We start from the raw sequence: 15,848 nt of genomic DNA, 5'->3' as shown, positions 1-15,848 counted from the left end.
TGTTTTTGTATTATATATATATATATATATATATATATATATATATATATATATATATATATATATATATATATATAAAACTTGTTTTGCATACTTTTTTATATTTAAAGGGCCTTATTTTTTTATTTTGCCTTGGCCTCAAATTGACTTGGATCGCCCTGTATTAACCTTGACAGCATTGGGTTGTGATTCTTTCCAGCGAATTGCAGATATGTGGGATCCTTTCATGTTTTTCGAAGATAATCCAGATGTCATAGTTCCGACAGAATATGTGTTAGCACAAAGAAGAAATCCATTATCTTTGAGGTGGTTTGATTTTCGTGGAATCAGTGGAATGTGATGTGTAGGTGCGTGAACTTGTTTCACAAATGGTCCTTCTGCTTTTAAATTTATCCCCAAAACAGTCTTTATGAAACTTTTTTTAGCATGAATGGTAATTTTGCAGAAAACTTCACAAACAAATTGTCTTTATGACTAAACGTATGTTAGAAATAGATGTTAAGTCCACATAAGGACCATTTGTGAAATTTTCTGAAACTTCACATAAGGACGATTTATAAATTTTCCGAAACTTCGCATAAAGACTATTTGTGAAAATTTTGTTTTCATTTTGAAAAAAAAATTATTAAACCTTGTATTAATTATCATAAATCAAATAAAAAAGCAAAAAACTAAAACATAGAAATATAATAATTATATATATATATATATATATATATATATATATATATATATATATATATATATATATATATATATATAATAGAACTTATTAATTTTAATAAGTATACAAATATATTTTATGCAATATATAAATATTTTTTGCTGTCTAAAATTTATAAAAAAATATTTAAAAGACAATACATGACTAAACATTTTCAATTTTTTTTTTATCTAAATACTTGAAGATAAATGATGTTTTTATACTACAAACACCTTTAGATAAAAAAAAATAGTTAATTATGTATTGCGGTTTAAATATTTTAGATAAAAAATATTTATATGGTGATTAAAATTGGTAATTTTATTTTTTTTAATTTATATAAACATTACACTTTTTATGTTTTTTTTCTTTTTTTTTATTTTGTGATGACTAATACACGGTTTAATAGATTTTTTTTAAAAAAAATCACAAATGGTCTTTATGTGATGTTTTAAAAAATTTCATAAATAGTATTTATGTGAAGTTTTAGAAAATTTCACAAATGGTTCTTATGAAGACTTAACGCCTCTCTTTAACGGATATTAGTCGTAAGGACTATTTGTGTGTGAAGTTTTCTCCAAAATATCATTAATGCAAAAAAAAAAAATTTATAAGAACTACTTGAAAGATAAGTTTAAAACCAAAATGACCATTTGTAAAATTTTATATAAATATTGTAACATGTCCTAATCAAATTCATACCATATAACTCATAAAACATACTATTTTCAACTGTTGTCACACTTTCTAAATAATAAAAGTATGTATTGTAAGTCTTTATCATTTCTTGCATACACCAAATATACTTGGAAGTTCTATTACACAACTTAGTTCTTCATATTATTTTTCATTTGTTTAGATATTATTGTTATAATATTGTTTATTTTACTAATTCCGCACTTTACAATTATTGTTTGCGCTTAAATGATCTTAACGCAACATATAATACATAACTGTGGTCGTTGTCATTATTCATTAAGATGTGATTTCTCAAGGACAAACTTTTGGATACATGACCAAACAAAATCCTCCTTCAAATGATTCGACGTACAATCCATCCTCTTATTTCTATCACAAATTTTTATTTAACATCATAAAAATAAAATAAATACAATATTTTATTTTATTAAGTTTTTACTTTTTTTGTTCTTAGAAATTGCAATATCTATTCTTTATGAGCTTTTATCTCTAAATTTTCTTAATTATGTCGACATAGTAACTTAGAAAGTCGATATAATGAGTAAGACATGGTTGTCGTTTTGAATATGTATAAAAATGGTATTCAATTTTTTTTAAACATTTAAAAAATGTTTGAAAAGAAAGTTACATGCTAGTTTTGTCCTAATTGCCCATAAAGTGGTCAAACACATTTGAATTTCTTCAACCTTAAACTCAGGATTCTCGTTGACACCCACTACCTCCTCAAATCCCCTTTTTCAGGCCATCGTTTCTCCCATTAATGGCGTTATAGCCTCATCACTCGCCACCACATTCTCCACAACTCAGTCAACAATGGACTCGCTTTCCCTTCCTCCCTTCTACCTTAGCGCACCCACAACTCCCGGTGGTTGCAGCCCACAAAATCTCCGATTCTACAGCACAAGATCAAGCCCACTCCACCAAGTCGGTGATCGGAAAACCATCGACGACGAGTTTGATTTCGGTTGTAGTCGGAGATTAGATGATGGATGGTCACCATCGATTTCCACCACCGCGTTTGCCGATGAACTTTTCTGCAACGGTAAAGTTTTGCCCTTAAAACTCCCTCCCCGCCTCCAGCGCTCAGTTCCCACGTCGCCGACGGCCGCTAGGTCACGCACAAGAAGCCCATTTCCTCACCGGTGCAAATGGAACGACGATTTTGATCCTTTCATGATTGCGTTAGAAAAAGTTAGCGAAGAACCAGGTAGAAGGACGAGCGTTCATCGGCGATCTCGTTCATATTCACCGTTTAGGGCTCGTAACATTTCACGCACCATAGAATCGGACCAAAAGGAATTAACCATAAGCATGATCAAGAATCAAAGCCAAATGGATCGAATCATCGAACCTGTGAATCCATTGAAGAACACAAGTGAATCGACCACCTGTACGGAATCAAAGATGGGGAAAATGAAATCAATTTTGCTCAGGTATGCTTCTCGAAAGAAGGAAATCAACAGAAAAAGAGAAATCGTTACGTTATGGAAAGTAAGTTACTTCAAGAACTGGAGGAAGAAAGAAGCGATGGAATCCAAAATGGGTATCAAATATAAGTTACTTCAAACGATTAGCGACAGAATTGGAATCCGTCATTAATTCTATAAAAACTCGAGATTTCATTGTTTACTTAAAAAAGTATCTCGGTGGTCATTCACTGTTTAATTCAATATCAAATACAAAAGGGAATTATACATGGAAGTATTTTTCACATTTGAATAACACCTTTATTTTAGTTAATTATAGTTTTGGTCCTCTTTTTTATATTCAAAAGAGAATCTTTTTGCATGTTTCCTCCTTATTTTACAATTTCATAACGTTTTTCGTCGTCACGTTTGATTAGTATGATTCTTTAAGAAACTGTGGGAGAAAGTAATTTTTCACTGTAAACATATAAGAACAATTATTACAAAAAAAATTATTCTTTTTGGAAGCAATGTAAAAATGATATAACACAGGGGACTAAAACTGTAATTTAATCTCTAATTCTAAAACGGAGGGGTATATTAAAAAGTAACCTACAAGTAACTTCCTACTTGAGAGTTATACATTTATAAATGAGATTTTCTATTATTATTCCAAGATTTCAGCAGGCCAAAATTGTTCCCACATTGAAATCTCATCTTTACGATTTAGTTTTCTGATTCCTCCATAAAACCCATCTGCCTCGTTTCCTTCCTCACGATGCTCTTTCCTGTTTATCATCGTATGTCTCCATCGTGATCCAGGAGCATATTGATTGAACTCCAACACCACAGTATCTAAACACATATAACTTTTTTCATCATCTAATCTAAAACAATAACATATTGGTTTAAAAAATTGACAAAATACATAAAAGCCATTTTATTTCCCCCATTTTTATGGTTTTACTGCTATATTACAGTTTTGTCAACAAAAGTCACCCAAGTTTGATACTTTTTTCTCCATATTGACGACTTTGACTTGTTATGACACGATATAGCATATTAAAACAGTTGCAATAGAAAATTGTTATATGTAGTGGCTTTACTGAAAATTTTGATACTAGTGTTCCACTAAAGCCACTAAAATTTGACTAGCCAGAGTGGTCCAAGTATAAAAACTGTCAAATTTTGATGGTTTTTATTGGCTAAAATAGCGTCTTTTATTTATTTTGGCCTAAAATTTCATTTTTTAAATTTATTTAAATTTGTGTTTTTTTTTTGGGTTTCCTGATGAGATTTGAGTATACGAGGTTTTGGGCTTTTACATTTGTGTCTCAAAAGATACTAATTTTTTTTTTTTGCACCTATATACTAAAAGGGGTCACGTGTAACCATTTTGTAGAAACTTTTTAATTGCACTAAAGAGGACGTTTTCGTACTTAAAACGTAAAAGTCAAAATTACGCAAATGCCCCAAGGCTCGACCCCACAAAATTAAACCAAAGAAAACAAAACCGACAACATAATTAAAACCACAAGTTGAATCATTATAACTCAATCAAAAACTCGAGAAGAACATTAATGATTTTAATGAATGGCATACACCATGGTCCATACCACTTGACAAAACAAGCGCAATGTTTTAATAGATCATGACAAATTGATAAGGGTACAACATCTTTCAGGACCACTTTTTTAAGAGGGTGTGCAATGAAATGTGACATATTCCTAATCATAGATTTTAATATCGGTATGGACCTTATAGAATAGAGAGGTTGTCGGGTGATAGGCATATAATCAAAGATGTCAATATTCAAAAGGGAAATAATTGTCAACTATCACTTTTATGGGGTCTATTTAATAGTTGGACACGTTTAGTTGTTGTCATATGAACAACATTAAGCCACACCATGGATCCCATATGATATTCATTATGAACGGCAAATTAGTTATGTGGTTGTTTATTTTCTTTATGTAAAAATAAATAAATTATTCTTTTAGCAACCCCTGAACTGGCCAACACAGAATCAACACATAATCCACCCTGGTATTTTTATGTAAATAAATAAAAACTTACCATTTTCATGGCAATGGCAATAAGTGTGATTACCATCACATGCTTCTAAGTGGCCTACAACACCATACCACCAACCTACAAGAGTAAAAAAAAAAAATTGAACATCTTTTGAGATCATATGTTTGTTGTTTACATTTTTAAAGAAAATTGATATCTCAAGAAAACAAGTGATCAATTTTGAAACAACTTTGAATAGCTGGCTTTTCCCAAAATGAAGGAAAATTATCTTTCATTAAAAAAATAAGAAAAGCAAAGTGGAGGTGAATTATTGGTTATATTCCAATAAAAGAACTTTAGGGCAAGACAAGAAAAAAAAAAGGATTCCAAATTAATCGCAGCCAACTACACAAATGAATGTGTCATGTTGTAAAGAGCATCTACTTTTCTTTCTTTATAATATAAAAGATTTCACAAGGCATTGGAGGATCATATCATTCTTTACATGGAATCAATTACCGAGACATTTTTTATTATATCAAGAAATAGCAATGTACTTTGATTTATTTGTTTATTATAAAATCTTGAGTAAATTACACGAATGGTCCCTATGGTTTAGGGTAATTTGCGCGTCCGGTCCCTAACTTATTTTTTTAACTCAGAAGGTCCCTACTGTTTGTTTTTGTTACACGTTTGGTCCCTTACTTACCTAAAAAGACTATTTTCCCTTGATTTTTAATTTATTTAAATAAACACACCCCAAACCTCACTCCCCTCAACTTACTTTACCTACCCCATTATTTTTCCCTTTTTAAACAATATTCTTTTCAGGTAAGATAGGGGACCAAATGCGTAACAATAACAAACTGTATGGACCAAACGTGTAACAAAACAAATAATAGGGACCTTCCGAGTTAAAAAAATAAGTTAGGGACCAAGCGCGTAAATCACTCCAAACCATAGGGACCATTTGTGTAATTTACTCAAAAATCTTATTTTCATTTTTTTCCTATTACCATATTGTACATTGAAAAATTTATATAATCATAGCAATTTCATTTATATACAATGCTTTAAATAATGAGGGAGAAGAAAGTACAAACCATAAGGAAACTGTTTGTTCCTTCTCCATTGAATCTCAATGTGATCTTTTGGGCGTAAATCAATCAAACAATCTGAAATATGAAGATCATGAGGTGAATTATCAACAGGTGGGGCCCGCAGCCTATCCCATGTGACACCTGTCTCTATTGCTGCTGCCCTCCTCCCATGAGGTGGGTATCTGCAATATTTCCAATAAATAGCAATGTACTTTCAGTATTTGATTTTTGAAGTACAATGTCTTAATGAGAAATAAAATTGGAAGTAGTAATTGAGCTCTACCTAGCCTGGAATGTATCTGTATGAGAATCATAACTAAGGTCAGCATCATAGCAAGATAGCATGAACCCAACATGCCCATTCTGTAAAACAATAATTATCAAACATGGTAATGGGAATCATATTCCATGGAATGAACAATTCCATGGAATCCATGATTCCATAGTACCGAACACTGCCAAAAGAATGAAATCATACCTCACGATTGAAGACCTGAGCAGGGAACCAAAACTTTCCAGTCTGAAGCGCACGATAGCATGAAACTATGGAATCAATGGGAGGTTGAGAAGAAAGCTTTATTTTCTTGCTATCACCATAAGTAATAGAGCTAGATTTAAGTAAAATAACAGGCCAAAGTTTACACAAATAACCCAATAACCCTCTTCGATTTTCACCATCAAGAAAGTAATTCGATTGCTTTTTAGAAGCAATATGCGATTGCCATTCTTTGTAAGCCACGTCACCAATCACTCTACCCCATCTTTTCTTCATATGATCTTCCCAAAGGTGATCACTCAAACACATATCTCTTAAATAGCTACAAACACAAGCCATTTTACAAAGCCCATCGGGTTCAAGCTTTTCAAGTATGCATTCCAATGCCAAATTAGGCAAATCCAACACAGACATCTCATTCTCATTCTCATCCGCCTCTGATGTTGTCATATTTTCGGAGTTTCTTGTGATATTATTCTTTTTGATAATACCCTTTGCTGAAAACATAAACAAGAGGGTCTTCTTCAAGAGCTTAATAGATGGGAAAAGGGTGTACAAATCTTTCCAGTGATGGAAAGAGAGTAACCTCATATCATAGGCCCTCGAAGGAAGTGGTTTGATGGGAAGAGAGTATTTAAAAAAGAGGATGAAAGAGAAGCAAGTAACGAAGATAAAAAGCATTTTAAAAAAGGCGGAAGATATGGAGAACAAAGCACCAGTTTCTATTCTTCAAGAATTTCAAAATCCCTCACCTTCCAAATTAATGGGGTTTTCTTTCGTTTCTGTTCAAACGAAGCCCACCCAAAACCCAGCTTGTGGGCTTCGTCTTCTCTATAAAAACTTAAACCAGAAGAAAGTTTCAAGATTGAGGATTTACAGAGGGAGATGAGAGAGAATGAAAAGGTCAAGACTTACCTCTTTCGCCAATCAAGAGAGAGAACGTCAGATCTAAGACGGGTTTTCTGACAGAAATATCAGTGGGCATGTGTATCAGATTAGATTCTAAAAGAGGATGAACGCATCCAATAAATCTTTGAGAAAGAAAACACAAAGTTTTGGATAGAAATCAAGTACAAAAGTTGTAAATTAGGAGAAACAGATCAGGGTAGTTGAGATTGTACCAAGAGTTAGGTGAACCCAACAACTAAAAATGAAAGGATAAATGTAAACAATGGTTTATTTCCAATACACAATAAACAATTTAATGGTATATTCCAAAAAGATAGCTTGAGATGATGATGGAAGAGTCGTGGTAAAGAAGAAGAAGAAGAAGAAGAAGAAGAAAAGATGTATTATGATGGAGTTTTTTGATTGGTAGTTCACTGGATTCTTCTCGTCAACAACTCATTTACCCAATGTCCTTACGCACACCCACAAAAACATACTTCAAGAAAAGAAAATGCGTTGGCTTTTGTCTTTCCCCTTTCCGTGTTTATCTTTTTGCTTTCTTTGGGGAATTTTGTCAAACGGGTTATGGGCGATAGTTGATGTAGCGAAGAAGGATGATAACTGATAAGAAAGGATTGTCTACCTTTACGTGTGTGTGCGGCTGCTTTGAAAGATTAACCTTTTAGAGTATGGGATTGTGTGGATATGATTTTGGGAGCTAATCCCTCTCTCCCTCTCTCTTTTTCTCTCTCTCGTTTCGCCATTTTATAGCAATAAGCAAGTGGAAAAGCCTACCGATACAATGGGGCAATGGGCGTAAAGTTGATATACTTATTTTATTGGCTGATATAGTTGACGGTGATTTTGTTATTTGATTTTAATATAGTAGTATGAATCCTTCTTACAATTTAAATATTATTTTATAAACCGCCCATACGAAGAAAAGATAATGTTTTGTCAAATTTTCCTTTTTAGTTTCAGTTATCTTAGACATAATGATTTTAAAGGGTAATTGATTATGTATTTTGCATATATTTATTCTTTTACATTTTTTTTTTTTGAGAATTTGATACATGCCATTATTAAACTTCAAAATATCATATTTGTCCAGTTTAATTTCTTAATATCGTATTTACCCTTCGTAAATCTTCAAAATATCATATTTGCCCAAATCCCTTTTAATAATGTTTTTAATATTTTATAATCATTTTTTATACCTTAGAATTATATTAATAATTAAAAAATCTAAACATATTATCCTTACGTCTATGATAATGGAATGTAAATTTCTAAATTGTTAGAATGTCGTCATCTTGACAAACAAAAAGATTCATCTTAAACTCTCTCTATAAAATGTATATTTTGATTGTTTAGTTTTTGTTGTTGTTAATTATTATCATGTTGTAGATAGATAATATTTTAGATATTATCATTGATACCTTGATGTTTAAAAAATGCATATATGATTTTTTTTTCTGAGCCGTTGGTTAGTGGTTAGATGTTAAATTCGTCAGGTTAGTCAATTCGTCCATGTATGGATTTGAACCCGAGAACTTGAGACCTTCTGTCTAAAAGGTTTTCACCTCTATCAACTCAGCTAGTCTCACATTAAAGATTATTTTACATGATTTACTTATTTTTTTTATATAGTTTACTATTAAACTATTTTCTACCATATTTTCTAGTCAACGTCATCCACTTTCATCTTTATTGTTGATTGACACCATCCACCTACAACAAGCTAGCCTTCACCACCATTTGACACAACTACTAATCCCCACCGTAGCTAATATAGTGATAGAAGCATGGGAATGTTAGTTTAATTTACCTCTTAGTTTCATGCTTGTTTTGAATTGAAGTTTTGTTTTCTGTTTAAAAAAAAATCAACTATCCCCTACAACATAATTGATTCAAACATACGATCAATTAAACAAACAAATTGCATCGTAGAATGGAGGTGGTTACTAGTGATGCACAACTTAAGAAGAAAGGGGCGAGAGAGAAGTGTAGGTTTAGTTGGTTTTCGCAAAGTAGCTAATATAGTGATGGGAGGATGGGAATGTTAGTTTAATGGTTGTTGTTGAACAAATAATTTCCTAACCTCTAAGAGTTCGTCAAAAAATATTATTTCCTAAACAATAAATATAAATTTATTTAATAAATCATGTACAAAATAATGATTAAATTAATCTAACCCTAAAATTTATTAAATCTTAGGTCGATTTAGAAACCCCCTCTACTCGTTGTATTTTGGTTTTATATTGCTATTGCACATGACTTCGATAGTCATGATGATATTACTGTAGAATATCTTTATTAAAATATTTTTATTTCCCATTTCTATCGATTAGCAATATTTAATTTGTGGAATTTCGAAAATCTCTTTCATGTCATCTCTACTTTTATATTGAAAAATTACTAAATTTGTTTTGTATTAAAATTTTCCCACTTCAATTATACAATAAAAAAGTAAACAAAATATATATTATACTAGTTGCGATACCCGTATAATATACGGGTTGATTAAAACAAAATGTTAAATACAAATGATTAAACAATAAGTTTTATTTGAATTTGAAATTTGAAATAAGTATAAATTAAAAAAAATAAAAAAATTAAATTAAAATTATGTGTTTAGTTGTTAGACCCGTGTATTAAATGTGTTAATTATAACAAAATTTTAAATACGAAGGCTTCAATTGTAAATTTATTTAAAATTGAAACTAAAATTTGAAATTTGAAATTTAAAATTTGAAATTAATATAGTTATTATGGTATGTTTAATATATAGAAACTAAATTAATGGTTCAATAATGATAAATGAAGTAATTGACAAGTGGAAAATAAATATCTCAAAATTATGACAAAATGACATGTGGCATAATGCATGAGAGTGTGACAAGTGGCAAAAAAACCTTCATTTATTAAAGAGGATGATATTCTTGATTAAAAAAGATATATTAAATTTCAAAACTAGTCCATGTTGTTTACAAAAAGTAACATTTTAAAGACAATTATAGAAACACGTCGCTAGTCCTTATGGTTTCAAGTTGGTGTATGGTTGATCCTCCACACCGGTAAAATGTCTATTCTACCTTTTTCAGTTTCCTTTTTCATTATATATATATATATATATATATATATATATATATATATATATATATATATATATATATATATATATATATAAAAAGGGAGATCAACAAAACTTGACATCCCCTAAACCAACGAACACATTGAACGCCAAACCAGGATTTGGATTCGACGCAAATGCTCCGTGTGAAGAGTTAAACGAAATATGTTTGAGTTAATCAATTGAAGAAAGCATGTAAGAACACTGAGATCTAACTAAGATTTGTTTTCAGCTCGATATACGCCCAAAAAGATACAAAGAGAATACGAGTACAAAAGTGTTATGCAAAAAGTTCTTATTCTACACTCTAAGTACTTACCCTATTTATAAGGTACTCTCAGACCAAAAAAATACAATGACTAAACATGACATTAAGAAACATTCTTATGCCTTGTAAATATATTAACATAAAGAAAGTCCTTAAATTTTCGCTATTTATAGACCTAATGACAAAGACACTACATTTCAACTCTCATAACAACTTTCGATCTAACATGCTCCTCCTTTGTGAGAATAGTCGAATCTTCAAGGAAGTGTCTTCATAGCCTGTAGCAAAACATTTCTTATCTCCAAGTACCAAAGTAGGAATTTTTGAACCTCTACCTTGTCTTCATTATCTTTCTTTTGGCAATTGTTGATACGAAGCAAGATGCTTGAAAAATGAGAGTTGGTGTATCTCTCCAGATCATCAGTACGAAACAATAATTTCTTCTTTTCTCTTTTTGTTATTTTTCCTTTGAAAGACAACCCAAAATAGTTGATGAATTATTTCTCCATCTTCAATTTCATCAATGTTGATGTTTCCTCTCAGAAATAATTTTGGAACCTTTGATGATTTATTGATTGTCATGGCCAGATCAATATCTTTTTCTGCCAAGTACGAATAGTAGCAATCAATAAAAGCCTTGATATGTCCATATCCAATGATTAATGCGTCACAATTTTCTTTAGGGATTTGTGATCTGTGTACTTGACTCAAAATTTTTGTCATTGTGATGAGATTGTTGAGATTCATCAATAGAAAACATGCTATTGTAAACTCGAATTCCACATTGTTAGCTCGAACAACAGAATATCAAAAAATTTGTATCCATCCTTCAAATGGAACATTAGGGACTATTGATAAAACGTTTACGATTTTAACAAGTTACCACACCTCTTCTTTGCTTTTACCAAAAACTGCATGAAAACGAATCTTCAGTTTCTTGTAATCATCTTGGTCTTTAAAATTTTCATCAAATGTCCCAAAAATTTAAACAAATTTAAACTTTTCAAAACAACCAATTTACTAAAAGAAGTGTTTACAAAACCATTGTTTCCAAAACATTATTTAAAATCAGAGTCTCCCAAGATCTAATCAGTCAGGAAACCATGGATGTGTACGGTCACGCCTTTGCCTTGCCACAATCATTTGAAGTACCTAAAACAATAAACCGAAACTGTAAGCATGAAGCTTAGTGAGTTCTCCCAAAGTACCAACAAACAAACAAATAATATATACAACAAACATATCATGTCCAATCAACAATCGGGTTGGAATACCCTAGACCCAGTCAACCATATGGTTTAGTCATCCTCGGGATGGAATACCCTAAGTTGGAATGCCAATATATACAACGAGTTTAGTCAACCATCGGGTAGGAGTACCCCATGCCCAGTCAACCATAAGGTCCAGTTGTCACACCCCAAAACCGGAACGGCGGAAACGTTCTGGGGTGGATGACGTCATGTCAAGTATCACAACACATGCATTATAGTAATCAAAGTACAACAAAACATTGCATTAATAGTAATAGTTTTACATGGTTTACATAACAGTACATCAAGGTAATACAAGTAAATATAAGTAAGTACAGCATGGTACTAAGCTATCTTCATCAATAGCTTCGGGGATGTACCTGACTAATGCTAACCTGAGAATACAAGTTATTTGAAAAGCGAGTATCAGCATTTTTACAAATGCTGGTGAGTTCATAAGTATTACGTGTCATTTTATCCAAATAACTTTAATAAAAGTGGTAGTTTTAGAGTCTCCATTAAATTAGTGTCTTTTCCAAAAAATCCTATATTTTCTTTAATAAAAGCAGTCTTCTACCAAGACTGGACGGAGTTATGTGGTAAAAATTAGTTTTCCCTTAATCGCTATCATTATCAAAATACAGAATTTGATTATTTAAAGAAAGCAAGAGAAATCAGGGAAATAACATATGCCTCAGCAGTGAAGACGGCTGACTAAGGCAAAAGGAATCATAGACTCCAGGAGAGTATCGAACAAACGACACGCCTGGCTCAGTTTAACAAAGGGAGACACAGACCCCAGACGGTACCAAATGAAAGGTACGACTAGTAAGGTCTAAAACAGGGAATACCGACCGCAGACAGTATCAAATGAAAGATACAGCTAGCAAGGTCTAAAAACAGTGACTCTGAGAGTGGGTTTCCAACATACAGTGTAAATTGCTGGTGAAATACCGTTACCTTAAGGCCATGAATTATAAGGTAACCTAGGATACTCGTAACCATACTAACTGACACTAGAGTACCTGACGCCCTACAAGCGTCTGTAAAATATGACATTTGTCACCCCTTGGCTTGGTAGGCCGTGGACTGTAGCTAGCAGTCAGGGTGCGGGGGTGTCAATACCTTATAGATCTATACACACAATGTCCGCTCTCCCTACAGGAGAATCTGGTTACCAACTAGACGACGGAGAAGGCCGTGTCCCGAAGATGCATCCCAAATAGTGGGTAGTGTGTTTCCAATACAATGTTGAACTAGAGGTAGAGACTCATGACTGAACTGACTAATGTAAACCAATATGACTATGCTTGCATACATAATATATAATTAATGATCAAGCGACCTTCGGACGGACATCCGATCCCACCAGACCACATCTCAACGAAGAAAAGGAAATAGAGCGAACAAGCCTTCCTAAGTCCTTCAAACATTATTTATATGCATCCATACAAGCACAGACATACATCTAACTATGTGGAAGTGTTATCAGGTATAAGCGTATAATGAAGTGGAGACATTCTCAAGTATAAGTGTATCACGAAGTAGAGGCGTTCTCAAGTATAAGTGTATCACGAAGTGGAGGCGTTCTCAAGTATAAGTGTATAACGAAGTGGAGGCGTTCTCAAGTATAAGTGTATCACGAAGTGGGGTTATTAACTAAACAGAAATAACGCAGTGGTATCTTAACCAAGTAGAAGTATAAAAACATAGACGAAAACTTTGGAAAACCTTTATATATTAAGAAAATCACAACTTGGTATTCTTTGGTAAAATGAGTTTGAAAATCTTTAGAAATTCTTTGGAAACCTTTCATAAAACAGTTTCAAATGAACTTTGATAAAACAGTGTAAGTAAGAGTTTTGAACAAGTGAAAACATTTTAGAAAACCATTTATAGTGTCCTACTTGGTAAAACAGTTTACAGTGTGGTAAATCCTTGTGCATGCGGGTTATCAATCACATGTGATTGATATGATAACTGGCATGTTAACTTGTATTCCCCCCACCCTTATAAAACATGTAAAAACATTTAAAAGGTTCATTCAGGGGTATGAACTCACCTGGTGTAAGTGGATCCGACGAAGGTGCCGGTTGGGTGCTCGGTGTCAAGTAAGGACTTGGACACACTTAGAGACCTATTTAACATATGATAACATATGTTCACATACAATTAGTATATTATATACTAATTAAACAAGTATACGCACTCTAAGGAGCGGAAAAAACTTTGGTTAAGTGTTTGGGGTGTCCCGGGTAACATTTAAAGGCTTGAATGACTTAGGAATGGGGTTTACCCTCCAAGAGTAAACTCACCATAGGGTGTTTACGGCCCTGGGACTACTCCCCATGATTTTACGGCCGTAAACTCATGGTGAGGGGTTTCTAGGATGTTCTAAGGCTTTAACTTCTTCATGGAATTTTGCTAGGTCCAAAACTAAATTGTATGAAGGGATTTAAGGCTTTTAAAGGGACAAAATTGGAGTTTACGGCCCATGAACCACCCTTATGGGAGTTCACGACCGTGAACTCCTATCCTTTGATTCTATGGAAGTTTAAAGTCCCTAATTAACTTCTAGTAATTTGTAATAAAGGTCTAAGGCCATTTGGGGGACAAAAACCATCTTTTGACATAGTTTGGGGGTGTTTACAGCCTAGGCACTTGCTTGGGCCGTAAACTCCAATTTACCCCATATTTCCTTGTGTTTGAATGTTCTAAACCCAAAATAGCAAGCCCTTAATTTATGTATTAAGCCTAAGGGTGGTTTGGGAGTGTTTTTGGGGCATTTATACAAGCATAAGAGGTGTTTACGGCCTAAGCATGTGCTTGGGCCGTAAACTCTCTTTTAGGCCCTAAAACTATGTGTTTTCATGTTTAAACACTCCTAGATAAATTCCTTAATTGGTTCCTAGGCTCAACGGGACAAACTTGGGTCATTTTGGCCTTAATTAAGGGGTTTACGGCCTAAGGAGGATCTTAGGCCGTAAACTCCTTTTCCACAGCTTAAATGGTCGATTTTTGGGCTATAACAACAATCCATGATGTTTAGAATAAGCTAGGGTAAGGAGACTTACGATTTGGAGGCGTTTGGTTGCGGATTTGAGTCGAAAACGGGCTTGTATGAGAGAGAGTATAGAGAGAGGGTGAAAAAGGTTGAAATGGAGTTTACTCCCCCTTATATAGGGGCTTGAGTTGAAGCTCAGTGGAAATCTACCCGATACTGCTGTTAGACGGGGCTTTTGGTCGCGCCCGATTTAGTGGTCGTAATAAAATTTAACTTTTTCCAAAATAATATGGAAATGTAATTTAAGTGTTTTTATCTACTTTATTACGACTATAACGACATAAGGATATAAATAAATAAAACATTTTTTTATTTGGCGACCTCTAATTAACGGGACTTTTATAAAATGGAATATTCCATTAACTGTAACGGGGTAATGTAACGGAATAACTTTAGGTTGTCACATCATCCCCCCGTTAGAGGGAGTTTCGTCCTGAAATTCAGGTCTAGGCAAGGAAGTAGGTATGAATGACCAAGTAGAGGCAGGAGGGTACTTCCTATTCGGTTTGTCCTCGCATTCCCAAGTGAACTCTGGTCTGTGTTTGTCATTCCGACAAACCTTCACCTACGGGATGTGGACTCCGTCTCGTGTAGTTAGTAGGTTCCGACTGGTGTATCTACGAGGTTAGGGTTCTCAATGGTTTCTATCAAGATGAGTGGGATACGAAGGGTGGTCCTAAGCTCTCAGAAGGGTAGAGCTTTTCAGTACCTAGAACATAGTGTACTTCTATGGCAAGATCATCATTGGCGTGATCGCCATTCCGAAGTTCCTAACGTTCTCTCTCATACTGGTAGCGTAGTCTTTCAGGTTGGTTCTTAGGAAGCTCG

The 15,848-nt window shown here is 33.2% G+C and overlaps 2 protein-coding genes across 2 annotated transcripts; one reads left to right on the top strand and one right to left on the bottom strand.

Moving 5' to 3' along the window:
• The first annotated feature begins 2,215 nt into the window (after positions 1-2,215).
• On the top strand, positions 2,216-3,001 carry LOC111888673 (uncharacterized). The gene has a single exon (XM_023884801.2). It carries the CDS (start codon positions 2,216-2,218, stop codon positions 2,999-3,001), a length of 786 nt encoding a protein of 261 aa, XP_023740569.1.
• A 364-nt stretch (positions 3,002-3,365) lies between these two features.
• Positions 3,366-8,119, bottom strand: LOC111888671 (F-box protein At2g32560). The gene is made up of 5 exons (XM_023884800.3): positions 6,400-8,119; positions 6,205-6,284; positions 5,925-6,103; positions 4,885-4,959; positions 3,366-3,663 (listed from the first exon to the last, which is right to left on the bottom strand). Exons 1-5 carry the CDS (start codon positions 7,096-7,098, stop codon positions 3,476-3,478), a joined length of 1,221 nt encoding a protein of 406 aa, XP_023740568.1. The 5' UTR covers positions 7,099-8,119; the 3' UTR covers positions 3,366-3,475.
• Positions 8,120-15,848: the final 7,729 nt, after the last annotated feature.

The sequence above is a fragment of the Lactuca sativa genome, chromosome 2 (assembly GCF_002870075.4).
Source record: "Lactuca sativa cultivar Salinas chromosome 2, Lsat_Salinas_v11, whole genome shotgun sequence".
NCBI classification, from domain to species: domain Eukaryota; kingdom Viridiplantae; phylum Streptophyta; class Magnoliopsida; order Asterales; family Asteraceae; genus Lactuca; species Lactuca sativa.
This window is presented reverse-complemented; position numbering and strand designations above follow the sequence as displayed.